The sequence below is a fragment of the Lepus europaeus genome, chromosome 10, assembly GCF_033115175.1.
Source record: "Lepus europaeus isolate LE1 chromosome 10, mLepTim1.pri, whole genome shotgun sequence".
Taxonomy (NCBI): Eukaryota; Metazoa; Chordata; class Mammalia; order Lagomorpha; family Leporidae; genus Lepus; species Lepus europaeus.
Window position 1 is genome coordinate 111,281,478 of NC_084836.1, and position 26,602 is coordinate 111,308,079.

At 58.3% G+C, this 26,602-nt stretch overlaps 1 protein-coding gene across 2 annotated transcripts; it reads left to right on the forward strand.

Annotated features, from left to right (window-relative positions):
• Positions 1-12,124: 12,124 nt before the first annotated feature.
• On the forward strand, positions 12,125-25,055 carry CCN5 (cellular communication network factor 5). Of its 2 annotated transcripts, none has more exons than XM_062204253.1 (5): positions 12,125-12,412; positions 12,603-12,705; positions 17,068-17,284; positions 22,645-22,899; positions 24,732-25,055. In XM_062204253.1, exons 1-5 carry the CDS (start codon positions 12,405-12,407, stop codon positions 24,950-24,952), a joined length of 804 nt encoding a protein of 267 aa, XP_062060237.1. In that variant the 5' UTR covers positions 12,125-12,404; the 3' UTR covers positions 24,953-25,055. The 2 variants fall into 2 exon arrangements, with proteins under 2 accessions (XP_062060237.1, XP_062060238.1); XM_062204254.1 differs by having other exon boundaries at positions 12,128-12,412; positions 12,617-12,705.
• Positions 25,056-26,602: the final 1,547 nt, after the last annotated feature.

Consider the following 26,602-nt stretch of genomic DNA (forward strand, 5'->3'; position numbering starts at 1 on the left):
CACACGCAGCCCCCCCCCCCCCCTTTTTTAAAGATTTATTTATTTATTTGAAAGCCAGAGTGACACAGAGAGAGGAGAGGCAGAGAGAGAGAGAGAGGTCTTCCATCCTCTGGTTCACTCCCCAATTGGCCACAACAGCTGGAGCTGCGCCGATCCGAAGCCAGGAACCAGGAGCTTCTGCCGGGTCTCCCACGTGGGTGTAGGGGCCGAAAGACTTGGTTCATCTTCTACTGCTTTCCCAGGCCATAGCAGAGAGCTGGGTAGGAAGTAGAGCAGCCGGGTCTCGAACTGGCGCCCATATTGGATGCCAGCACTGCAGGCCAGGGCGTTAACCTGCTATGCCACAGCGCCGGCCCCAAGCAGGCAGCCCCTTCTATGTGGTCGACGTGAATGAGCTTCCTGGGGCCTCTTTTAAAAGGCACAGATCCCACTCTCAAGGGCAGAGCCCCTGGGACCTCCTCACCACCCAAAGGCCCCCTTCCCAATACCATCCCGAGGAGGGGGTGAGGGGAGGGTTTCCACTTGAAATCCCGCCCCTGCCTACAGCCGTGGCCAATGAAATGGGAGCAGACGCAAAGGGTGCCACGCATCTCATGCAGGTTTTAGAGCCAGAGTGGGAGAGACTCTCACTCCTTCCCTCTGCGGCATGTTTGGGCGGCGTTTGCTCCATCAGCCTGGATCCTGGAGTGGGCACCCGTGGCAGGGCCACAGGGACGCACAGTGCAGGGACAGAGAGACAAGCTGGGGCCCTGGCCTGTCCTGGAGCCTGCCTTACCTTGACCCAAACCCCCTCCCCTGTCCCGCCTCCTTCCTCCCAAGGAAGAAAGCTGGGAAGAGACCAGAGCAGAGGCAACGAGTGCGTGAATTTCGGACTTTGCAGGCCCATGGACCATGTGTGTTAGGGGGAGAGAGGGAAACCCAAATGGATCAAGATGGATTTTCTGCCCATGTGTGGGACGGGGCAGCATAAGAGCAAATCCAGACTAGGTCACTGAGTTCAAGCTGACGGCTGCACCTGCTGCGTCTAATGCTAAGATCCCGGTCTTCAGAGTCTCAGGCTCTGGGCGATGCTTTCCCTGGGCAGAAGGCTGGTCTCCACTCCCTGAAGTCCACTGTCCCGGGGTCCTTCCCTGACTGCCCCATCTCCCACGAGCTCCCTCCACCTGGCTCTTCTCCGTGTTTCATCAAAGTATATGAAAATCTCAAACGTTCAGAAACATCAGTGGGCAGACCATATGCCATGACCAGAGATCAAAAAAACTTCGCGGAAAACGCGTAACATGAAAAAACTATGCCTGGACTTCAGAATTTTTTACACCCAAATAAATACATCTTTCAGTCCATTTCCACGGGCCATTGGAAGTACTCTTGTGCATTTAACAACTGTTACCATCATACCGTATTTGCTTCATCCTTTTGTGCCAGTGTTTTATTTTATTTTTTTAGGATTTATTTTATTTATTTGAAAGACAGAGTTACAGAGGGAGGTAGAGAGCTTCTTCCGGGTCTCCCATATAGGTACAGGGGCCCAAGGACTTGGGCCATCTTCTACTGCTTTCCCAGGCCATAGCAGAGAGCTGGATCAGAAGAGGAACAGCTGGGACTAGAACCAGTGCCCATATGGGACACCAGTGCTTCAGCCCAGGGCGTTAACCCACTGTGCCACAGCACCGGCCCCGGTGCCAGTGTTTTCTGAAATGAACAGTATTCGCCGCACGGGAGGGTAGGGAGTCGAGTCTGCTTCATTGTATGACTCGCTGCCAGGAAGTCTGTAGTTGTTCACCGAGTGGATCTCACCAAGTCCTCATGCCACCGAGGCAGTAGCTACTATTAGTTTTATCGCCATTGTACAGAAGAAGAAACTGAGGCACAAGAGGGCAACACAGCTACAAGCTGGGGGGAGGGGGTGTGGGTCAGACAGGCTGCATGCAGAGTCATGCATCCCCTGCACCGCGGCTCCCAGGGGGACTTTACCCTCCATCTCTGTCCACCGGGCGCACCTAACACCATCTACAGAGGAGACGGGGGGGGGGGGGGGGAGAGGAAGAGGAGGCAAAGGCTGCCCCACGTGGGGTCTCCACACCCGGGCTCTTCCCTCCTGCCCTGGGGCGGAGACAGAATGCCCCCTCCCAGTCAGGGTCAGGTGACCTCTGGGATTTGCAGTGTGAAGAGACTCTCTCTGGGGAATGTGAGGGCTGATCCTGCATCCCCAGGCTTAACACCCACCCCCAACACCACCACCGAGCCCAGGAAGCTCCAGGCCCACCCGCCTCCAGAGGCCCACTCTCCCAGTGCCCAGGCAGCAGGAGGAGGATGGCTCTAGGCAGCTCTCCCGGTTGTTGGGCCTGTGGGGACCTGGGTGGGGCCACCAGCCCCAGGCAGACAGCTCCTCAAAGTCCTTGGAACACCAGGCTGTAAAACCAAAAACACCCGTGGCCAGCGTCTTCCTACCCAGCTGCATGATGTTGAACAGGTGCCCAACCTGTAGAAGCCTCAACTTGTACATCTGTTGAATGGGGCTAGTTACCATGTGGGGCTGGTCCTAGGGTGAGGCACACCAGCGGCCCAGGACACAGCATTTAAGGAGGCTGCACCTGCTCGGGCTTGGGGCAGTGAGCGCTTCCTTGGATTCACACCTGGGCTCCTGGCTGCCTCCCTCACCTGAGCCCAGGCTCCCACAGTTGTGAGAAGGAAATGAGATACGGAAAATGGAATGAAAACGGGCCAGACAATTTGAAATCGGTGCATACTTTTTCCTAACTTGCCTTTCTCACGAACTTTTTGTACGCATGGGTTTCAAGCGTCTTTGCAACAGAATAAAGGTGTCTTTTTATTCCATCGTCGGGCACTTTCTGAAGCCCCATCATGGAGCCAGCCAGGGACACAGCAGGAGTCCAAACTCGGGCCTTCTGCCTCCAGAATCCATGGCTCCACGCCTCCCGCATGATGGGGGGGCTTTCCCAGGGGAGTTCAGAAACAGCCTGGTCCCCCGCCCCCCCAGCCCACACGGCTGTCCTGGGAGGCCCACTGCCCACTGGCCTTCCGTCCTCTTCCCAGGTGGGCCGTGGGGGCAAACGAGGCCCCAGCTGCAGCCTTCGGTGGCTCCTGCCAAGCTGGCACTTGGGGCCTGGGGGCAGGGCAGGGGTCCCAGGCCAGCAGCTGGGCCGACCTCAGGGCCCTAGTTTCCGTAAACACCGCAGCGAGCCAAGCCCACGTGGTTGGGCCGTGGGCCGCTGGCCGAGAGGGGCCAAGGTTTGGCTGACCCTGAGCGGTTTCCTCCAACACGGCCACTTCCACCCCCTCGGCCTGGCTGGGCTTCCAGTAACGCAATGTTTTCTCTGGGGCTCCGAGGGTGGGATGCTGGGCACGGGCCCCTCCTCCCACTAGGGTGAGTTGGAGTTGGCTTCAGCTTGAACGGGCTGAGCCGGAAGGAGAGGGTGTGGCCGGAGCCTGCCCTGCTGGTCCCTTGTGGGGGCCTGGGGGTAGGGAAACAGCTTCTGCAGACAGAGCCAGGCCCTGAGAGATGGAAGGGAAGCTCTTAGCTACTGTTGCCACCCCTTCCAACACAGCACCGAGGGGCACAGGTGGATGCCACAGGAATATGCCACCTGCCACCATCCTGGAAGCACCCTGGGACAGAGGCCCAGAGAGGTGAGGTGACTGCCTAAGGTCACACAGCAAGTAAATGACAGGTCCAGCTCTGGGACCGAGTCCCTCCTTTGTGTCTGAAGCAACTCCACGTTGCTGAGGGAATGCCAGAGAGCAGGATCTGAAGAGGCGAACAGCAGTGAGCGACTGCAGCGACTCCAGGGGCAGGCACCCGGGGGCCAGTGCCAGCTCTGCACCGATGCGGGGACATGGCATCCCCCGGGGCGCCACCCAGCCGCGGGAGCTGTCGGGGCTGCACACGCAGCCTCACGGAAGGGAGAGGACCGGGCCGGGGGCCTGAGCTTTGTCCTCCACCCTGCGGGACTGCTGGAGCCAGGACAGGAGAGGAGCAAATGAACCTGCCGGGTGACATGGGCTCGGCCCCTTCGGCCTCTGGGCCTCTGCCCCCACTCCTGGAGACTCTGGGACAGGGAGGGCCAGCCGCTGGGGACGCGGGGACTGCTCCAGCCGAGGGCCCCGCCGTCTGCTTCGTCTTGGGCTCCTTTTCAGTGTCGGGGTGTGGTCCGGGGCCTGCTTGTGTTGACAGGGGTCTATAAGGCTGTGATGAACAGGGCACAGGCGCCCCCGACTTGGGGACTGGCTGGTGACTCACCCCCTTCTCAGAACATCCTGTTGTCCCATGACTGGGAGCCCCCGGGGTGGCTCCAAACCAAGTCCCCCTGACCAACACCACCACCCCCCTGTCCTTAACACACACGGGGACTGGCAACAATTAACTCTGTCCTCGGGCCAAGCCACATGTTCACGTGGGCACTGGTTTTGCTGACCACATGTGACCTCAGAGCTGGAAGAGTCCCAGGAGGCAGAAAGGGCAGTCCCGTCCCATCACAGCTGGGCACCGAGGCCCAGAGAAGCTAGGACAGTTGCCTGAAGTCACTCAGCACAGAGGAGATCAAGGAGCTGGGGTCTGACGCCCTTCTCAGCACTTTGCTAGCTCTCCAGGCAGTCCTGGGACCTGCCCGAGGCCCAGGGTCCTCAGGGCCTCCTCTGGGGCCTCTGTCACTTTAGCCCACCCCTCATCCAGGGGGCTCGCTGACAGCTCCTGCACCTGCGCCACTGCCCAGTCTGTCTTCTCCTGCCCTTGTGTTGCAGCTGCCTCCCTGCCTGGGCAGTGCCTCCTCCTGTTTCCAGACTCAGCCCAGGTGCTACCTCCTCCACGAAGCTTTCCAAAGCCACCTCCCTTCTCTGCCAGGCTGTGCAGGGGGCCTCTCCTCTTTAGTCCCAGGACCTGGCACTTCTCACTGCGCTACAGTCATCTCTTCCTTTGCCTCCATCTTCCTCACTGTCTGTGAGCTCATGGTGGGCAGGGACCTGTATTTCTATTCTTTATTTAGCAGTAGGACATGACCCCTACATTCAGGGTTGTTGAATAAATGCATGAATGGACGGATAAGCGGATCCTGGAAAAACAGATGAATGGGTTGATGGATGGACAAGTGAATGGATGGATGGGTAAAAGACAAGGGGGATGAACTTGAGGTGCAGTGGTTAAGATGCTGCTTGGGGGGGGCAGCGCCGTGGCATAGCGGGTAAAGCCGCCGGTTGCCGTGCCAGCATCCCATATGGGCACCTGTTCAAATCCTGGCTGCTCCATTTCTGATCCAGCTCTCAGCTGTGGCCTGGGAAAGCAGTAGAAGATGGCCCAAGTCCTTGGACCCCTGCACCTGCATAGGAGACCCAGAAGAAGCTTCTGGCTCCTGGCTTCAGACTGGTGCAGCTCGGCCATTGCAGTCATCTAGGGACTGAACCAGCAGATGGAAGACTTTCTCTCTCTCTCTCTCTCTCTTTCTCCCTCACTCCCTCTCTCTCTCCCTGCCTCTGTCTCTCTGTAACTCTGCCTTTCAAATAAATAAATCTTTTTTTTTGTTAAATAAGATGCTGCTCGGGCCTCCCAAATTCCGTATCAAAGCACCTGGTTCATGCTCCAACTCCTCCGCTTCTGATCCGGCTTCCTGCCAATGCATACCACAGAAGGCGGCAGGCGGTGGTTCAAGTCCCTGCCACACATGTGGGAGACAGGGTTCTGGGCTCCTGGCTTTGGCCTGGCCAGCCCTGGCTGTTGCGGGCATTTGGGGCATGAACCAGTAGATGGAAGATCTCTCTCTCTCTCTCTCTCTCTCTCTCTCTCTGTGTGTGTGTCTATGCCTTAATATAAAATAAAAATAAACAATAGATGAAAGAATGAATGGACAAACATGGATGCCTGGACGGAAGGCCATTGGATTAGACAAACACCTACAGGGATGCACAGAGAGGTGCAGACGGTGAGGTGCAGATGGTGAGAGAGAAGTCCCTGGAGACCGGGCATCCTGGCTGAGGGAAGAGGGAATGAGACCTGTTGTCTACCTCCTCCAAGGAATGTCTGGCCAAGAGCACAACCCCTGCTCCTGATGCCTGGTCCCTCCTGACCAACTGTTTCCAACTCAGTGGGGCCCCCTGAGCTTTGGAAATCAGTCAGACATCAGAGAGCCTAGGAGCAGCCCCACCCCCAACCTCCGACATCCTGGGAATCTGCATTCCTGAGGCTCTTGTGCCAGGTTAGAGCTGCTTCTTTCAGGAGGCTCTCAAATATTTGGAGTTGGGGCTGGCGCTGTGGCGTAAGGGGTAACACCACCACTGGCAGCGCCAGCATCCCGTATGGGTGCCGGTTCACGTCCCAGCTGCTCCACTTCCTATCCAGCTCCCTGCTAATGAGCCTGGGAAAAGCAGCAGAAGATGGCCCAAGTGCCTGGGCCCCTGCCACTCACATGGGAGACCCAGATGAAGCTCCTGGCTCCTGGCTTCTGCCTGGCTCAGTGCTGGCTGTTGCAGCCATCTGAGGAATGAACCAGGAGATGGAAGATCGATCTCACTCTGTCTTTCCCTCTCTCTCTCTCTCTGTAACTCTGACTTTTAAAATAAACAAATACATTTCTTTAAAAAATAAAATAAAATATGGAGTTCACCCCTTTCCCATTTTACAGATGAGGAGGTTGAGGTTAAGGAACTTGCTCCAGGATGCACAGCCACGGAGTTGGGATTACAGCTTGAATCCTCCAATTCACTTATTCGTGTGTGCAACGAATCTGCAGCCAGCACCTATCGTGCCGGGGTCAGTGCCCTCTCCCTGGCCTGCCCAGCCCTCGTGCCACTTCCGGAGCCCTTCCCAAGTGCTGCTGTGACCTTCCCCGGCTCTCTGGTGGGCTTATCCCGGGCCTCACTGGCTCCTGGGCACAACCCCCTCACCCAGCAATGAGGCCACGTCACAGCCCAAGGGCACCGTGCACCGTGTGCGAGGCAGTCTCGTGCGTGTACTGTGAGCTTCATAGTCCACCCTGCGCCCTTGGTGGGGCCATGCCAGTCCATGCACCTTGCCAGCTGGCTCCACCTTGCCAGCTCGAACCAGGGGCCAAGTGAGTATTAAGCTGTTCAAGTCCCACAGCAGCCCCAGAGGGAGCCATCACATGGCACCTGGGATCTTGAGAGCAAGAGCAGATCTTGAATTCCTGCCCAAACCAGGACAGAGAGGCCAGAGAGCGGCCCCTGGGGGGTGGACATTGGCAGGCCAGTGGAAAAGAAGGTGATTTCTCACTTGCCCCTCCCATGATGGCAGAGGCAGGGGGCGGGGTGGGGCCGTTTGAAGGTGCCAGTCAGCAACAGATGGAACCTGGAGTCTGCGGACAGGAGCCCAGCCCCACGCAAGCCATGGCCGTTTGCCCGGTGCCTTCCACGGGCCTGAAACAGGTGACATCACTGAAGACAGGCAACAAATCGGTGTCGTAAGGGCCAAGATAAGGTTGGGATGCGTGGGTCAGAAAAGTTTCTGGGCACACGTCAGAGCATTAGGGGATGAGAGAAGAATGTCGAAGATGAACAGAGCCAAGAGCTGCTTCCAGGAGGCAGCTGACTGAGTAGACCCCTGGGGAGATGGACCGTGGGAAGAGGTGAAAGTGACATGAATGAGTGACAGAGCAAAAAGGGGGACAGCATGGACTTGGAGAACGAATGAGCGCCCTAGGCTCCCATCTGTAAACACCTGGGAGGATGGGTAAATTCCCAGACAGGTACAAAATGCCACAAGTTGGACCCAAAAAGAGACAGAGATTTGAACAGGTGACTGAAGATCACAGCACCTGGTGCTCTTTTCAGCAAATTCCAATGAATTTTATGGAGCAGTTCATTCCGATCTTACACGAGTTGCTTTAAAAATAAAAACAGCCCAACCAAGCCTATCCTGCCAGTGTTCCCTTTATCACAACAGCCAGAAGAAGGCAAACAACCCGGGACATTCACAGGCCCATTTCCCTCATGAACATGGAGAGTCACCAAGTAAAATACTTGCTGATTGCATTGAGCAAGGTTAGAACAGCGACATGACATCACCGGCAGAAAGGGCTTATCCCAGAGAAACAGCGACACCACGACATCCCCCAGCGCCATCTACTAAAGCCCTGGATCAAAAGAGAGATCTAGCGAGGCAATGAAAATCTGATCAGAGCCTTATGTGTGTGCGACTTTCACACCTTCTCAGGAAACTACAGCCAGAAGTTCCTTAATCTGATGGGATGTGGGCACCGAAGACCTTGAGAAGATAACCTTGGTGGAGGAACCTCGTATGCACGCCTTTGAGGGTCAGGAACAAGACAAAATGCTGGTGATTACTGCTCCATTCAAGCCGCAGTGCTGCGGCTGCACATTTGGGACAGTGGTTACAATGCCAGTTCAGACACCCACATCCCACATACAAGTGTCTGCATTCAATTCCACGCTCTGGCTCTCAACTCCAGCTCCTGCTAATGCAGACCCTGGGAGGCAGCAGGTGATGGCTTAGTGGCTGGGACCCTGCCAGCCACGTGGGAGATCTGGATGGAGTCCCTGGCACAGGGCTTTGACCCCCATCTGGCTGTGGCGGGCATCTGGGGAGTGAACCAGTGGATGGGCACTCTCCCTGTCCCTCTGTTTCTCAAATGCACATCTATACTGTATAATAGCATGTGACAATCAACTGAAAAAATACACAGTTCTGGAGAGCCAGGCTAAAGTTACAAGGAAAAAAATATGTGTGAACTGGGACCTATTTCCTTATTTGAAAAGTGGAGAGAGAGAGAGAGAGAGAGAGAGAGAGAGAATCTTCCATGTACTGGTTCACTTCCCAAATGACTGCAATAGCCAGGGCCGAGCCAGGCTGAAGCCAGGAGCCAGGAACTCCATCCTGGTCTCCCACGTGGGTGGCAGGGCCCACGTGCATTAGCAGGGAGCTGGATGGGAAGAAGAACCATTGAGACAAGAGCCCAGACCCCCCCCCCCCCCATGGGACGCGGGGTCCTAAGAAGGCTTATCCCGCTGTGCACACAACTGTCACGCACCAGCACTGTGCGAGCTTGGGTTTCCTTTTGGCCAAGCGAAGGGCAGCTGTGCCGGGTGTACTTGGGGCTGAGGCTAAAGCCTCAAGGGTTCCCTGGACACTTGGGTCCCTGCAGTGCCAAGGGACGCAGCCACGAGTGAGCAGCCAGGGAGCCGCGTCCCTGCCGTAGCCGCCAGCACCATCCACTCTCAGCGCCCGGCCTCCGCTGCCCACACCCTCCCACCCTTGGTGACCGAGAGAAATGCCCCAGGAACCTGAGCCACCAGCAGCCTCCTCCAACCCCGCAGCCAGCTGGTCTCCCGCCGCTCAGCAGAGGGCTTCGCTTCCATCGCGGGGATCTCAGCCTCGTCCATGCCTCCCAGCCCCTCCTGTCTGCCTCGGGCCTCAGAGAAAGGAGCGGCTGAACACCGTTCCCCAACAGAGGTGAGAACAGCCGTACCTGGGGGGTGGCCCGCGTAGTTTGAGGAGGGGCGTGAGAAGCCTCCTGGAGCGGTCTGCACGTGTGGTCCTGCGTGGCAGTCCGGGAAGGACCCTCAGGCTGCCCACCTAAACCTAATGCGTGGCCAGCACTTTTCTGGATGTGTGGTACCCCTCAATTTAAAAAATACTGTCACACAGAGCCCAGGGCAGCAGCAACAACAAACAACAGACAGGACACTTAGGTTTCGGAGTCACGGGGACCTGCGTGGCACACCACCTCCTATCTGTGTGAGACTTTCAGCAAGTTACCTTACCTCTCTGAACCTCACTTTTCAAAAAAATTGAGGTGTGTATTGTGGCAATTGAAAATGCCAGTTTGGGGGGCCAGTGCTGTGGTATAGCAGGTAAAGCCACCGCCTGCAGTGCCAGCATCCCCTATGGGCGCCGGTTCGAGACTTGGCCGCTCCACTTCCAATCCAGCTCTCTACTATGGCCTGGGAAAGCAGCAGAAGATGGTCCAAGTCCTTGGGCTCCTGCACCCATGTGGGAGACCTGGAAGAAGTTCCTGGCTCTTGGCTTCAGATCGGCGCAGCTCCAGCCATTGTGGCCAACTGGGGAGTGAACCATCAGATAGAGGACCTCTCTCTCTCTCTCTCTGCCTCTCCTTTCTCTGTGTAACTCTTTCAAATAAATAACTAAATCTTTTAAAAAAACTGCCAATTTGGATGGACCTCATGGTTTGGGAGGTCAGGCTGCCTCGGACACCTGCGTCTCCTATCAGAGTAGCTCATTCAAGTCGTGGCTACTTCCCATTTCCCATCCAGCTTCCTGCTAATGTGCATGGGAGGCAATGGATGACGGCCAAAGTACTTGGGTTCCTGCCACACAGGACCCAGATGGAGTTCCTGGCTCTTGACTTGGGCCTGGCCTACCCTTGACTGTTGTGGGCATTTGGGGAGTGTACCAGCAGGTACAAGATCTCTCCCCGCCCCTTGTCACTCCAGATTTCCAATAAATAATTTTTTTTATAATGCCAATTGTCATAATTAGTACTTAGCATAAGTTCTGGCTCTATTTGAGTGCTCAGTGCAGGACCATTTCCTTCCTTCCTTCCTTCCTTCCTTCCTTCCTTCCTCCCTCCCTCCCTCCCTCCCTCCCTCCCTCTCTCCCTCCCTCCTTTCCTCCCTTCCTCCCTTCCTCCCTTCTTCCCTTCCTCCCTTCCTCTCTTTTTTTCAAGATTTTTTTTAATTCATCTATTTGGGAGGTAAAGTTACAACAGAAAGAGGGAAAGACAGAGAGAAATGTCTTCCATCCTCTGGTTCACTCCCTAAATGGCCGCAACAGCCAGAGCTGGGCCAATCCTAAGCCAGGAGATGGGAGCTTCTTCCAGGTCTCCACACACGTACAGGAGCCCAAGCACTTGGGCCATCTTCCACGGCTTTCCCAGGCTATAGCAGGGAGCTGGATCTAAAGAGGAGCAGCTGGGATTCAACCGGTGTCCACATGGGTTGCCAGTGCAGCAGGTGGAGGCTTAACATACTATGCCACAGCGCCAGCTCCTTAGATCACTTTCATTGCTGGGCAAACCAGTAGTCTGGCAAGGACCGGGAATGGGGCGTGGTCTTCCTTGGGTGCAGACTAGAAAGGAGGCGTGGAGTGAAATGTATGTGTTTCATTTCATGCTTACGGTTGAAAGTCATTTTGTTGTATGAAGGAGGGGGTTATTGAAAAACCACCCAATCTGGGGGTGGAACACGGGAGGCACGCCGCTGCCCACCGCATCACCATGAACACAGCCACAGACCCTCCGGGGCTGCGGGCCTCGCCTGGCTCCTCCTGCCTCGGACATCAAATCCCACACCCACCTTGAGCTGCCTTCCTCTCCCTCAGCACTGCAGCCATGAGGGAACCTCCTCCAGGCTGGGAAATCCCAGCCTGGCCCCTATGTCAAGTCCCTCTTCTTCCTTTCTGGAACTTTCTGCCATCCAGTTCCGTCACTTTGAGGTTCTGGGTGCTGGTGAGGTGATGGACGGCCAGAGCCTCCCCCACCCTGACGGCACCTGGCTTATCACCTTGGCCAGATTCCACAGGCAAAGCCCACGTCTTTCTGTGCCCCGACCCGCAGGGGCTGTGACACTGGAGGAGTCCCCACAATCTGGGTGCTATGGGTTTGTGAGGGTCTTGCCCCCAAACACTGCACCATGCCCTGTGACTCTCAGAACAGGCAGGACCCTCCCTCTGTGCCCACATCCGGGCATTTCTGGGTTCTCTGCAACGGTGCCTCCTCCGAGGGCTTCCCCTCACTGATTGGTTTGAACAACTGTCCTAGGTATTCCCAGGAAGTCCACCAGTTTTCTCCGTGTGGTCTCCCCTTCTGGTCCAATCCCAAGGTCAAGGTTGTATCTCCAGCCCGTGCAGAGGAGGCATCAGTGTTGGCTGAATTAAAGACATCAAACTCGGTTTGGCCAAGTCATGTAGCAGTACCCAGTGAGCGCTGGCACACAGTAGGTCCACAGCTCGCTGGGGCTCGTCCACCATGGGACACCTTCCAGAGCCCAGGGAGCCGGCCACACCAAGAGCACACAGGCAGCCCAGGGACGTTCTGCTCTGGGTCACACCCACCTCTGGGCAGCTGCCAATCTCCCCGCCAGAAACCACAGACCCAGCTGAGGCTGCCCAGAGTCCAGGCCCGGGGCTCAGGAGGCCTTGGGTCAGCTCGCACAGGGGGTGTTTGCTGTATGCTTCCGGTATGTGCAGCCATGCCGGGGGCGGGCGGGGGTCTGAGGCCAGGCTGCAGCGGCCATGGCAGCAGCCTGTGCTAAGGCCCTCTTGGGCTGGGAGGAGCTACAGAAGCTCCTGACAGCCTGTCACAGGCCCCTGGGGCTGGCACTGGCTTGGGCTTCACACACACAGGCGCGAGCACACACACACACACAGACGCATAGGCACCCCTTGGGAGCTACACAGTCCCATGTTCAGGTAAGTGAGCCCATCCCTGGGACCATGAGAAAGGAGAGAGGAGCAAATGTCAGCATGAGCGTGTGTGTGTGTTTGTGTGTGTGTGTGTGTGTGTGTGTGAGAGAGAGAGAGAGAGAGAGAAAGAGAGAGAGGGAGGGAGAATGTGTGCCTGGGAGTGACCTCACAGACGCCAGAACATAAACACACGCAGGCCCTGCTTCCCAGGCTCACAGCTGGCTCTGCAGGGACTCACTGACATGAGACGCACATCACAGACGCACCTGCTGGTCTTCTTCCTCTGCCTCCTCCCACAGGTAAGGGGCCCTGGGCTCGGAGACACGCAGCTGACTTATTCAGTGCAGTGGGAAGGGGGGTGGGAAGCCCCAGCCCAGGACCCCCGGCAGAGCTCCCGCAAGGCCCCGTGTTGGGCACAGTCCAGCCCCTAAGCCCGAGCCAGGCTTCCCTCCCTGGCACCCGGACAGCTGCCTCCAGCCAGCTCAGCTGTGTGACCCCAGGGCAGCCGCTCTTCCTCTCTGAGCCTTAGCGTCTCCCTCAGCTGAATGCGCGGATGCCCACGAAGGCTTTGTAAAGATGGGGAAAAGTCATCGAGAGTGAGTGCTTTAGCCCGGCCCTGGAACGTGACAGATTTCAACAGAGGGTTTAATGACGGAGCCTCCCCCGCCCAGCCCCCTGCTCAGCATGGCGGGCAGCCTCACTAGGACTCAGCCGTGACTCGCCTGCCTGCTCTGAGCCAGCACTGGATTGGATGCTGGTGTCTCATTGAGTGAGAAGGGCATGAAAGCTGTGGGATTCTAGTGACGCGCAGAGCCTGGCTGGGGAGGGACAGGAGCAAAGGGTTAATCCTCGGGTTCAGCTGGGACCTTTATCCGAGGGCTGCGGAATGTCCCCCTTGCCTAAGGCACACAACCACCCCATAAGTCATCATTCGTCCCAGTTCTCGGCCATGCAAGGCTCAGAGACGGTGAGCACCTTGCCTAAAGCCATACAGCAAAGCCACACCACAGCCAGCGATAGTGGAGGGGCAGGGTGGAGCCCAGGGTAGTCGCGGGTGTGTGCTGGGGCACTCCAGTCCGTGCCTGTCCCACCCCCACAGCCCGAGCCACAGCTGCTTGGCTGCACCCTCCATCACCAAACGCCGTGTTCCCAGCCCCGTGGGACCAGCCCCCCACAAGCCATGAACTCACAGCAGGATCCCCTCCCTCCCACGACCTGGGCATCCATGCAAGGGAAACCTGAGCACCCTACTGCTGCCAGTTCTGAGGCTTGTTCTCAGGGGCACGGGGCGGATGTGGTGCCAGGGTGGTGGCATGGGGAGCTGGGGCTCTGGGAGGGGAAGGGATGGACCCAGATTGATGAAGGACCCACGTCAGACCATCCTAGACACACAGCAATGAGCCCAGAGGGACAGCTCCTCCCTGCCCCGGGAGCCAGGCAGCAGCCTGCAAAGGCTCCCAGGGACGTGATCATCATAGACATGCAAAGCCCCCACGCTCCTCCGGGAATTCCAAGTCTTCCCAGAAGGCTGTGGGCTGCTGGGCTCAGGACTGAGGACAGAGAGACCTGAGCACACAGCCAGTGGTGAGCTCGTTTAATCTCCATCATTACCCAGAGATAGGTGGTCTCCACTGCACCTGACAGGGGAGCAAGTGAGCTCCAGGTCCGCATGCTGGGCACCTAAGCCACGTGGTCCAGGTCACAGGGCAGTCGGTGGTAGAACTCAGATCTCTTGTCCCTGCCACAGAGCCCTGCCTCCAGTGACCTGACAAGGTTCCAGGTAGACAGAGCACAAAGTGACAAGTACAGGGTGCCTGGGAAAGACGTGAAGACAGAGGCCAGGGAGGACGCATCCTTTCTTGGCTGTGCCAAGACACCCTTCCCGATGGCTCACTACCATTCTCAAGCAAATGGGTAAACTGAGGCAGTGGCTAAGCTGGCACCAGAGCCCCCTAGAGGATGGGGGGGCATAGTAATTAAGGATGTGGGTCTTGACTCATGTGAACTGGATTCTGCTCCTGGCTCCACCTCTTCCTGGCTGTCTACTATACTTCTGTGGGCCTCAGCTCCTCATCTGTAAAGTGGGCACAATGCTGGAGCCCCACGCTGGAGGGCACAAGGAGACAGCACACAAAAGGGCTGGCACACGGTGTGCATGTGGTGCGACCTGTGGCGCCTGTCAGCTGTCATGGTTGATGTCATCCCCAGCTCCTGCTGGGCACCAGGACCTGCCGTGCCAGAGCAAGCCGAGCCGGCCCCATAGAGGGAGCCCTGGGGAGAAGCCAGGTGCACAGCAGAAGGCCCGTGTCCAGGTGGGAGGGGCTGAGCGGCGGCTCTGGTCGGAGGCCCCCACTGCCCACACTCTAAGGGAGCCGGGCCTGTGGTTTGGAAGGGACCCCACGTCCAGCCCATTTCTCCTCGGATCAGCTCGTATGAGTCACCTCAGGGCTTGGTTAGGTGAAGGTTCAGGGCCGATGCTGTGTCTTCAGCAAGTTCTGGGGGTGCTGTGCTGCCTGTGCTGGCTTCCTGGGGAGGGGCGAGGCTCCGCCCCTCCTCTAGAACCTGGAGTTCCAGCAGGGCTGGCTCAGGTAGGGCCCTGGGCCCTAAGCCTGTGCCACCCACCAGCCAGTTTGGGGCGGCCCCTGCTGGTCAGGATGGGAGCTGCAGGCAACTGAAAGATTTGCAAAGCTGGGGGGCACTAGGGATGGGAGAGGGTGGGGACCAGGGCAAAAGGGTCGTTGCCTACTTTGGGTCACAAAGGAGATGGGAAATCATTGGTTTCATTTTCCTAAACTCATTGTCTTCCCTCCTCTAGACAAAACCCTTGTACCATGCCACCCTCCCACCCCCCACAGACCCAGGGTCCTACAGAAGGGAGATGGGTCCCCAGAGAAGGGGCCACTGGGAATATCTTGAGTGATGCTACTGCTCGTCCTTACCTTCAAACGGACACACAGCGGGCCACGGCCCCTGCTTTGTGGCTTGTTTCTTTGTTGTGGGCGGGGAGGCACAGCTGGGTCATGGGCTGGGGGGTGGGGGCCTCCCTGACTTGGGCTTTTCCCATTGCAGGAAGAGTGCCCTCCCACTCAGCATCCTGAGTCCCCGCTGGGGAGGCCAGACTTGGGGCTCTGCAGACCCTGACTCTCAGCAAGCCCCGCCCCCTCTCTGCAGCTCAGTCCTCTCCCGGGACACAGCAGGGGGCGGGAGGTAGCCAGGCAGAGGCCTTGAAAATCCAGCTGTGCTTCCGAAGTCCTTGGGAAGCTGGCTAAGAATAGAGTCCAGTGGTTGTACATCTGTATCCCATCCCGGAGAGCCAGGGTTCCAGTCCTGGCTCCGGCTCCTGACTCTAGCCCCGGGAAGCAGCAGATTATACCTCGAGTGGCGGGGTCCTTGCCACCCATGTGGGAGACCTGGGGACCTGCACTGAGTTCCGGGCTCCTGGCTTTGGTCTGTTCCAGCCCTAGCTGTAGCAGGCATTTGGGGAGTCAACCAGCTCATGAAAGGTTCTCATTCTCTCTCTCTCTTTTTTTAAGATTTATTTATTTTACTTGAGAGTCAGAGATTCACAGAGAGAGGAGAGGCAGAGAGAGAAAGAGAGAGGTCTTCCATCCGATGGTTCACTCCCCTGTTGGCCACAACGGCTGGAACTGCTCCGATCCGAAGCCAGGAGCCAGGAGCTTTCTCCTGGTCTCCCACGTGGGTGCAGGGGCCCAAGGACTTGGGCCATCTTCTACTGCTTTCCCAGGCCACAGCAGAGAGCTGGATCAGAAGTGGGGCAGCCAAGACTAGAACCGGCGCCCATATGGGATGCCAGCGCTTCAGGCCAGGGCGTTAACCCACTGTACCACAGCGCCAGGCCCAGATTCATATTTTCTCTCTCTCTCTCTTTCTCTCTCTCTCTCTCCCCCTCTCTCCCTCTCTCCCTCTCTCCCTCTCTCTCTCCCTTTCAAATAAATAAGTCAATAAAATCTAAAAGGCACAGAGTCCAGGGTCCCGCCTCCGGGACATGTGATTTGGTGAGGCCCCGGGGGGTTGCATTTTACCGAGTTTCCTGGCTGACATGATGCCCACCAGGGCTGGAAACACGTGTGCTTTTTCCAAAGACCAAAACCACCCCTGGCGCTGTTGGACGCGGTCACGTCTCCAGGGGAGCGTCCACGTCTCCAGGGGAGCGTCCACAGGCTGGAAATTCGTGCCTTGCTCTCGGCCATTTTTATCCGGGGTTTGTTGCTTTCGCCCTTCTGTGAGCTCCAAGGGGGCTGGGGCTAAGCCCTGTGCGGTAATCAACACCGATGACCATCAGTGCTCGACACACCCGACGCCTGCTGCGCGCCGGGCCTCGGGCTAAGGGTTTGAGGTGCATCGTTTCTTGTCCCCCTCAAAAAAGGCCTCTGGGTTAGCTACCAGTATTGTCCCATTTTACAGAGGAGAAAACTGAGGCTCACCACAACTGGCCCAGAGCCCTGACTCATGACCACAATGCCACACTGCCTCTTGGGGAGTGCCATGCAGCTGCTGTGGTTTAAGGCCAGACCTGCGCGACTCTGAGGCCAAGATCTGGACCCAACACTGCCCAGGCTGGCAGAGGGGCGATGCGCCGTGAGGGTCTCTCACTGTCCACCTTGAAAGCCCACGGCTGAGTGAGGTCTCTGTCTCTGCAGGTATCTACCCAGCTGTGCCCGACACCGTGCGCCTGCCCCTGGCCGCCTCCCAGATGCCCACCGGGGGTGCCGCTAGTGCCGGATGGCTGTGGCTGCTGCCGGGTATGCGCACGGCGCCTGGGGGAGCCCTGCGACCACCTCCATGTCTGCGACTCTAGCCAGGGCCTGGTCTGCCAGCCCGGGACGGGCCCCGGCGGCCGGGGGGCCACGTGCCTCTGTAAGCAGGTTTGCGGGACCCCAAGGGTGTGTGCGGGAGGTCGAGGCCACGGGGTCCTGAATCAGGGAGCAGCCCTGCCCTCTCTACCTCCTTTCCCCCTCCGCTCCTGTCCACTGCCCCTTCCGCCCCAGGATCACCGCTGCCTAGGCCTATTGCTCGCATGGCCTCCCCCGGCTCCCACCCAAATCAAACACCTCCCCTGAGAAGCCCTCCCAGATTCTTTGAACCAGACAGCATCATCTCCGCCTGGAGCCCTCACAACACTTTGGGGGACAGCAAAGCACAGCCCCATAGCTGGGGCCAAGCATCAGGCACCGTGCCCAGTGCTTCCTGCAGCAGCCTCGTGGTTCTCCCACGCCCCTACAACGTCAGTACTTTCAGAGTCACTTTCCAAGTGGGGGAACTGAGGCTCAGGGACACAGCTGTCACATTCCACTGTCTTCCTCAGAGGCCCCAGGCTGTCGTCTGAATCCCGGGTTTGCTGTTTCTCCGTGAGCTTGAACATGAGACCTTTCTCACCATCCTTCTTGGCTTTGGCATCCTCTGATGCCTTGGGCAGGGTCTTGCAGCCTTGTCCAGGGACCCTCGGGGCTGTCCTGTCCCTGGTGGACACCCTAAGCCCCGCCCACTGGAAGCCAGCTGCAGCTCCCCCTGTCACCAAGCTGTGACAGCTCTGTCCTCAGAAATGGCCGAAGGTTCCCAGGAGCGACAGCACCCCCAGTGGAGCACCACTGCTTTAACCAAGTTGAAAGAGGCGAAAGGTGGTGTTTAAATAATCAGCTCATAGGGTAATTCATCTCTTTTATCTCTGTGCCTGTCGCCATAAAAATAAGAGACGGGGACCCACAAGTCATTGGCAGTGACATCTATAAAAAGACCTTTGTTAGAAATCACAGCAACACGTACAGTTATCCAGAGTAAATCCTGGGTAGGCGCCTCCTGTCGGGCGAGGGTGGGAAGACACCGGGGCCGTTCGTGGACTCAAGGCCACTGCTGCCCACAGCACAGGGACACAGCAGCAGGGCTGTGGCTGAGCCCGGCCACGAGTGCAGGAGCGCTGGTGGATTCTGTCACCACACACTCGCTCCGCACTTCCTGCGTGCCACGCACCAAGGGCTTTGCCAACATCACCCCTGTCACCTCCCCACAACCACAGGAGGCAGGTTCCCGTGCCACCTCCTGGGTGCCAACCGCCAAGGGAGGCAGGGAGAGGTTAAGTGACCCGCCCCACCCCCAGCTCGGACTGGCTGAGCGGGATCTGAACTCAGGGCCTGGCTGCACGTGGGTGCGTGAGTGACAGAGCAGTGGGGATCGCCTGTGCCTTCTCCAAGGGGCTGGTCTCCTTCCACCCCAAGTCGGACTTCGAACACCTGCAGGTCAAGGACTTACTTGGTCCCAGGTCCCTGCTGCACCTCGCAAGCCCTCGTGAGGCAACATGGCAAATGGTTAATGATTTGAGCCAAATTTAGGGGCTCTCAAAACCAAAAATAAATGTCTGGGGCCAAATTTAGGGGCTGGGCACTGATGAGCCCCGCAGGAGGGCTGGGTCAAGACCTGGGACTCCGGAGGGCACGGGCTGCCCAAAGCCTCCTGTACCCCGACTCGGTCCACGCCGGCTCTCTACGGGGCAGATCCATGGTCACAGCATGAGTGAGTTGCAGGACGAGGTCCTGGTCCCCCACGCCCCGAGCCACTCCACGCTCAGAGCATCTCCAGCCTTCCCTGCAGCTGTTCTCGACATCCTTCTCTCTCTCTCACTGACCGCACCCTCTCCACCGGCAAATTCTTCACACTATTTCCAGAATCTTCTACATCCCAGCCCTTCCACGGCTGCCCCCTGGTCTGAGCACCATCATCATTTGCCTGGGTTTTCTGTGGCCTGGACCTGTCTCCCTGCTTCTGCCTCTGCCTCCAGACTCTTCACAACACAGCTGTTAGGGCTCCCGTGTGACACGAGTCAGATCCCGTCTCCCCTCTGCCCCGAAGCCTGCTAAGGCTCCCACGTCCTCACAGTGGCCCACAGGACTTGCTCCTGCTTCTTCTCTGAGCTCCTCTACCCGCTTGCCCCTGACCCCACTCTCTGCTCCAGCCACACAGGCCTCCTTAAAAATTCCTAGCATGTGCCCACCCCAGGACCTTTGCACTGGCTGTTCCCGGTACCAGTGTTGTTTCCCTCCAGATTTCTGCAGGGCTGGGTCCCTCCGCTCCATTCCAGTTTTGCTCAGTGAGGCCCTCCTGGTCACTAGGTATAATAACAAGCCCCTCCTCCTGCTGGGCTCACCGCCTGACATAACAAATTCTACTGTTTATGGTGTTTAGTCCAGCAGAGCGGAGGCTTCAATGAGGCAGGGTTTCTGTTTTGTTCAGGCCTATACACAAGTGCCCAGAGCAGTGCCCGGCCCCCAGGAGGCACTCAGTAAATATTCGCTGAAGAGTTGTCGTGGGGCCCGTGGTAGCAGGAAGCATTTCTTGAGCACACACTGCGTGCAAGTCCATCACACACGGCTCAGTTTGTCCACGGCACCCAGTGGGTCCTATTGCCCCCATCTCGCAGGGGAGAAAATTCACCCCAGCAGTTAGCTCGCCTGCCTGAGGTCACACCGTTTGCAAGTAGCTGAAGTTGCTCTACCACTGTAAGGGATGCCCAGAGGGGAGGCGCAGGAGTCACCAGCTCGCATGACAACCGACAACTGACAACCGACAACCGCGCTCTGGCCTGGGAGAGGCTGTGGGGACCCCGCGAGGCATCATCAGGGGAGGCTGCTCCCAAGGGGCTCTGTGCTGGGGGGCCAGGGGAGGCGCCAGGAAGCCTTGAGAAAAGGACCACCCCTCCAGCTGCCATTCCAAACCATCCTTCTGCTTAGGGACCCGCAGGCCCCAGGGCTGTCACCAGGAGGCGGCCTGGGAGACCCGGGCGTGGCTGGGCCACTGATGGGGGTGAAGGTACAGCAGCTCCTGTGGCTTCGAGGGAAAACAGTAGCCACGTGGTCCAGGCGCGAGGGTCAGGGATCTGGAGCGAAAGGGCTGAAAGAGGCCAGGACAGGGAGCTGCCCCTGGTCCTGTGCCCCCAGGGAGCTGACCCTGGGCCTGTAATCACCGCCCCCAACCCAGGAAGAACACACACAGCCCACTCCCGCTCACTGATCATCCACTCTGCACGGGGTTGGGAGCAAAGGCTGTAAGTCCCCTGCCCACTGGGTCCTCCCACTCCCCCTGGGAGGAACCCCGGAGAGCTGGATGGTGGGGACCTAGGGTGCAGGCCCGAGCATGCGTGTCCCAGAACCCTGCACGGGCTGGCGGGGTGGTAGAGCTGTCTGAGGGTGTTCTCGGGAGACCTGGGACAAACTGCTTCCTACTGAGTGCTTTTCCCAGACCTGTCAGTCACCACCCAGGTCTCCAGGGAGCACCTCCCCCCAACATGCACATACACACACACAGCACACCACACACACATATACACACCACACAACCCCCCATACCACACATCACACACACACCCCACACACACATATCACACGTACCACATACACTCCCCCACATACACACACACCACACATATACACACACAGCACACCACACACACGTACACACACACATACATACTACACAGCACACATACACACACACCATGCACACATATCACACGTACCACATACACCCCCATGTACACACACACAGCACACACACACACACACCCCACACAACCCCCCATACCACACATCACACACACACCCCACACACACATCACACACATACACCATGCACATATATCACACATACCACATACACTCCCCCAATACACACACACACACACCCCACACAGCACACACACACACACCATGCACACATATCACACGTACCACATACACTCCCCCACATACACACACACAGCACACCACACACACATACACACACCACACAACCCCCCATACCACAGATCACACACACACCCCACACACACATATCACACGTACCACATACACTCCCCCACATACACACACACCACGCACACCACACATACACACACAGAGCACACCACACACACATATACACACCACACCACCCCTACACACACACCACACACACATACACACCACACCCCCCAAACACATATACATACCACACACATACATACCACACAGCACACACACACACATATACACACCACATTCCCCACACACCCCCACCCCCCCACACCACACACATACAACCACACATCACACACACACACCATGCACACATATCACACGTACCACATACACTCCCCCACATACACACACAGAGCACACCACACACACATATACATACCACACAACCCCCCACACCACACACACATCACACACACACACCACACACACATATGACACATACCACATACACTCCCCCACACATACACACACAGCACACCACACATACGTACATCACCCCCCACACCACACCTGCACACATAACACACACACCACATACACTCTCCCCCATACATACACACCACACACATGTACACACATGTACACACATGTACACACACATGCTCCTTGGCCTGCCCTGCCTGAGCAGCTTGCACGCCCTTCCCCAGGGCGCCTCCCTCATCCTGTCTTGGAGTCAGGCGCCGGGACACCTGTCCCCTGCTGGCCTCCCGGCCTCACTCCTGTCCGGGAGCAGGGGGGCTGGCCCGCGGGAGCGGCACAGTAAATGCCTCCGGAACACGAGGAGGGCCAGCTGTTGTATCAGTGTCATGCGCTGAGCCCCGTACATGCATGCATTCAGGGGCATCTCCTGGGGGTCTGAGGCCCCACCCCCCTCAGGCTCTGGGCTGGCACCAGCGACGGCAAGATGCACACTGTGACCCCAGCCCTCCAGGAGGTCCTGCCCACTGGGGAAGCGTCGGTCACGCCCAAGGTCCGAGGGCTGCAGCTACACGGGTATGCCGAGCTCCGAGCCAGACACCCCTACGCGTTTCCACGTGAGCTTGGTTCTGCTCACGAACAGCAGAGTAGCGAGGACCTGGCTCTCGGAGGCCTCCTCCACCTGGATACGTTACCCACGTGATTTCATCCGGTCTGTACCGCCCTGTGAAGTACGCAGCATCGCACACGTGCCCCATATGTACATGAGGAGACCGAGGCAAGAGAAAGTGAAATCCTTTGGCTAAAGTTCACAGGGAGCCAAGAGCAGGCCCCGAGCTCAGCCGGGGCCAGTCTGCCCACAGCTGTGCCAGGATCCAGGACACCAGCTGTCACCGTGCCGGGCTGGGCAGCGGGAGAGGGGTGGGTGTGGTGCCTCCCGCTGGGCCTGGCTCAGAGGCTGTGCTGGGTCAAGCTGAGTGGCGGGTCACCAATGGGCTCTGGTTTCCCCCTCAGTCGGAGAGGATGCTGGGAGCTGTGAGGTGAATGGCCGCCTGTACCGGGACGGGGACACCTTCCAACCGCACTGCAGAGCCCTCTGTCGCTGTGAGGACGGCGGCTTCACCTGCGTGCCACTGTGCAACCAGGACGTGCGGCTGCCCAGCTGGGACTGCCCCCACCCCACGCAGGTGGAGGTCCCCGGCAAGTGCTGCCCCGAGTGGGTGTGCGACCAGGGAGGGGGGCTGAGGACCCAGCCCCTCCCAGCCCGAGGTGAGTGTGGGACTGGTGGGGACAAGGGCAGGACTCGCTTGGGGGTGGGGGCATGGGCTGCCTGGGGAGGGAGAGAGGTGGGCATCGGGCCAGGAGCTGGGGATGCAGGAGCCAGGAAGCGGCTGTGGCTAAGGACAGAGTTAAGGCCCTGGAGTCCCCAAGCCTCAGAAGCTACAAGCAGCAGTCATTTCAATATCGAAAGTCAAAGCCTGGACAACTAAGGTGAAAAGCAGGTGGCGGAGTGGGGAGGGGCAGAACCAAGTCCTTGCGGTCGCCAGCAGGCGGGTCGGCTCCATCCCTGGTCATCCCTGGTCAGAATGCGTAGCTCATCGCCCAGGCTTTGAACCCAGCGAGGCAGGTGCCTCCGGGATGTGGGCCGGGGGGTGGGGGGTGGGTGCAGAGATGCAGAAAAGCTGCTGCCTCCCACCACCAGCTCTGCAGCCCTAGACATCTGGCTGTTGTCACACTGCTTTTTAAGATGCATGATTATACGAATGGAGCTTGTTTGAAAAGAAGGGCTCGGTTCCGTGAACGGTGTTGCCGCACGAGGGCAGGAGAGTGTGGTGGGCTGAGAGCGTGGAGTCGGCGCCGGCTCTAAACCCGGCTCCACCCCTTCCTCGCCGTGTGAGTCAGGGCAGGCTGCTTCACTTCTGTGACTCAGTTTCTCCAGTGGAAAATGATGGAGTCGTGAGAACTCACACATCAAGCGGTGCCCAGGGTGCAGAGCTCCCTAAGGTGGGGCCGTGACTGTGCCTGGGATGGAACCTGATACATTTGCCTAACGCAGAAAATGCCCACGAGGTCCCCTTGGGCATAAAAAGGAGAAGAGACTGTATCTCCAATGTGATCACCCCGTGTGTGTCCCCAGGCATGTGCACACAGGTGGACGTGCACACACAGCCAGCTCCCCGGTTCTGCTTCTCACAGATTCAATCCTCTGTAGACTGAAAATATTGAAAGGCGCCAGGAAACTTTTTCTTGCCATTGTCCCTAAACAATACAGCGTATGTGCGATTTAGATAGCTTTACGTTGTCTTTCGGAATCGCAAGGAAGCCAGAGCTGACTGATTTAAAGTGGATGGGAGGGTGTGTGCAGCCCACATGCAGGCCCCATGCCTTTCCACCTAGAGACGGAGCAGGGTGGATTTGGGAACCTGGGGATCGGGGTTGGGGGTTCTGGAGCTGATCCCCAGGGTGCCGAGGGGCAGGGAGGAGGGCTTCCCGGGGCAGAGGGATTCTTTTTTGGTAGTGGGGAGGGGGCTGTCCTGTACATCGTGGATTGTCTAGCAGCACCCCTGGCCTCTATTTCTCCCAGCTGCACCAAGAAGAAATGTCGCCACACATTGCCACATGTCCCCCTGGGGGCAAAGCTGCCCCTAAGTGAGAGCCACTGGGTTATCCAGAGAGAAGGGCGGAAAAACATTAGCAAGGGGAAGGTGACGTGGACATGGGGAAAAGCCAGGCCGTGGGGACCTCACAACCGTTTGAGAATTTTTATCATCCTTAACCATCGGGAAACAGCGCCACTGCACACAGGCGGGCGCCCCCTGCCGGTAAGCTGCTGCATGTCAGAGGAGCCGTGGGGGGACAGAAGCGAGGCAGCTCGCTGGTACCGACCACCAGCACTCATGGGTGCTCCCGAGCTCCAGGCGCTGCGCCACACACTTCACATCCACTATTCAGTCCCGACAACAGACCCACAGGACATTTACATACGAAACCGAAGTCCAGAGAGGTGAAGCAACTCGACCCAGACGGCGGGCCCACCGGCAGGTGGTTTGAGTGGCTGGGAAGCACTAACCTCACCGAGCTGACCCCTTCTCTTCCCGCAGGACCCCAGTTTTCCGGCCTCGTCGCTCCCCCGGCCCCCAGTGTCCCCTGCCCGGAATGGAGCACGGCCTGGGGCCCCTGCTCCACCACCTGTGGGCTGGGCGTGGCCACCCGGGTGTCCAACCAGAACCGCTTCTGCCGCCTGGAGACTCAGCGCCGCCTGTGCCTGCCTGGGCCCTGCCCACCCGCCGGGGGCCGCAGTCCACGGAGCACTGCCTTCTAGAGCCGGCTGGGAATGGACACTTGGTGCCCACTGTGTCCAGCAGGTGGCCCGGTGCCCAGGCCCTGGGCTGATAGCAGCAATCCCGCTAGGATCCGCCACGCAGGGCCAGGAGGACAAGGACATTCTCCAGCCGCCTGGTCCTGGTCCCTCTGGACTCAGATGCAGCAGGAGTGCATCCCCAAGGCCCCCTTCCCCTCACTCAGCCAAGGCTGAGTGGCCAAGGCTCCCCGGGGCTTCTGGTCCGTTCCCAGCCTACAGCCAGCCTTCACGGAACACGCAGCTTCCCCTGGGAGGAGGTGGCGCGGCCGTGTTCTTAACGACCAGGCTGCGGCAGGGGCTGGGCTGGACCAGTGAGCGGGGGGCTTGTGGGTCTCCTGCAGCAGCCTGCTTCTCCCCTGGGGTTGTGCAGAATCATCCCTGATAGAGAACTACGTTTAAACTGCATTGTCCGCCTTAGGCTGTGTGAGAAATCTTCCCCACCCGGGGCAGAATTCGGGGCTGGCTTCTTTCTGAACCCCAGGAGGTAAAACCTTGTCGCAACGGAAGGCAGGAAGCAGGAATGAGTATGGCGTGAGCGCCTGCACCTTGGACAGATCAGTCATCTTCGCAGAGGGGAGGCTGCCCTCTGGGGGCCGGGAACAGCCTAAAATAAACCAAACCAAGTGAGGATTTCTGGTGGCACGTCTCATGCTTTGTTGCTTAAAGAAAATTAAAAAAAAAAAAAATGAAAAATGAAAAAAAAAAAAAAACAACACCTACAATCCTACATCATCCTGCATGGTCTAGCTGTGTTTGGCGTGGGGAGGGCGGGGCCCGGAACTGCAGCCACAGCGGGGCCGCCTGCAATCAGAGGTGGGAGAGGCCCGGCTTCTGCCCGCTTCCAGGTAGGCTGCCGTGAGTCAAACCTTCCGGAAAAGTGGGGGCAAGGGACCCTGAGATGGGCAAGTGACAAAGACACAGAGCAGGGCTGGGGAAGGACCATGCCCAGCCCCCCCCCCCCATACACTCCCCCCCACGCTGTCACTAAGGCGCTGGCTCCTGGTCCCCAGCCCTTGCCTCAGGCACCCCGTCTTCCAGGATCCCAGGCAGAAAGAGCTGGAGCCACCTGGTGGCCAGAAAACCCCTGCACAGCAGCTGGAACCAGCCCTAGCCCAGGGACAGAAAAGGCTGGGGAAGACATCTGCTCCCAAGCCCGGTGGCCGCTGGACAGCCCTGGGAACTTGGACTTGGCCACTGAGCTCAGTGCCATCAGAATCACGTATTCCGAAGTCCTCGTTGAGAGTGCTCTCCGTGACTCTGATCGCAAGAGCAGAGAAGGGAAGGGAAGGCAGGCGGGGCGAGGGGAAGAATTGTGCAGATGGTTGGGATCAAAACGGAGCCACTCACACCAAGCTCAGGCAGCCAGACGCCAGGGGGTTATGACAGAGGGAGGGGAGCTCACGCACACGTGCCTGGCCACCAGAACAAGCACCGGAGACTCTGCGGACCCTCGATCTGCACAAAACACACCGTGCCCTCCCCCAGCCCGCGCCTCTGCAGGGACGCATACCCAGCTACAGACGGGCGTGTGGGTGCACAACCTCCCTGCTGCCTCCACTGCTCCCCCGGCCAGGGCCGCCTCAGGCTCTGCCCAGAAGATGACAGCAGTCG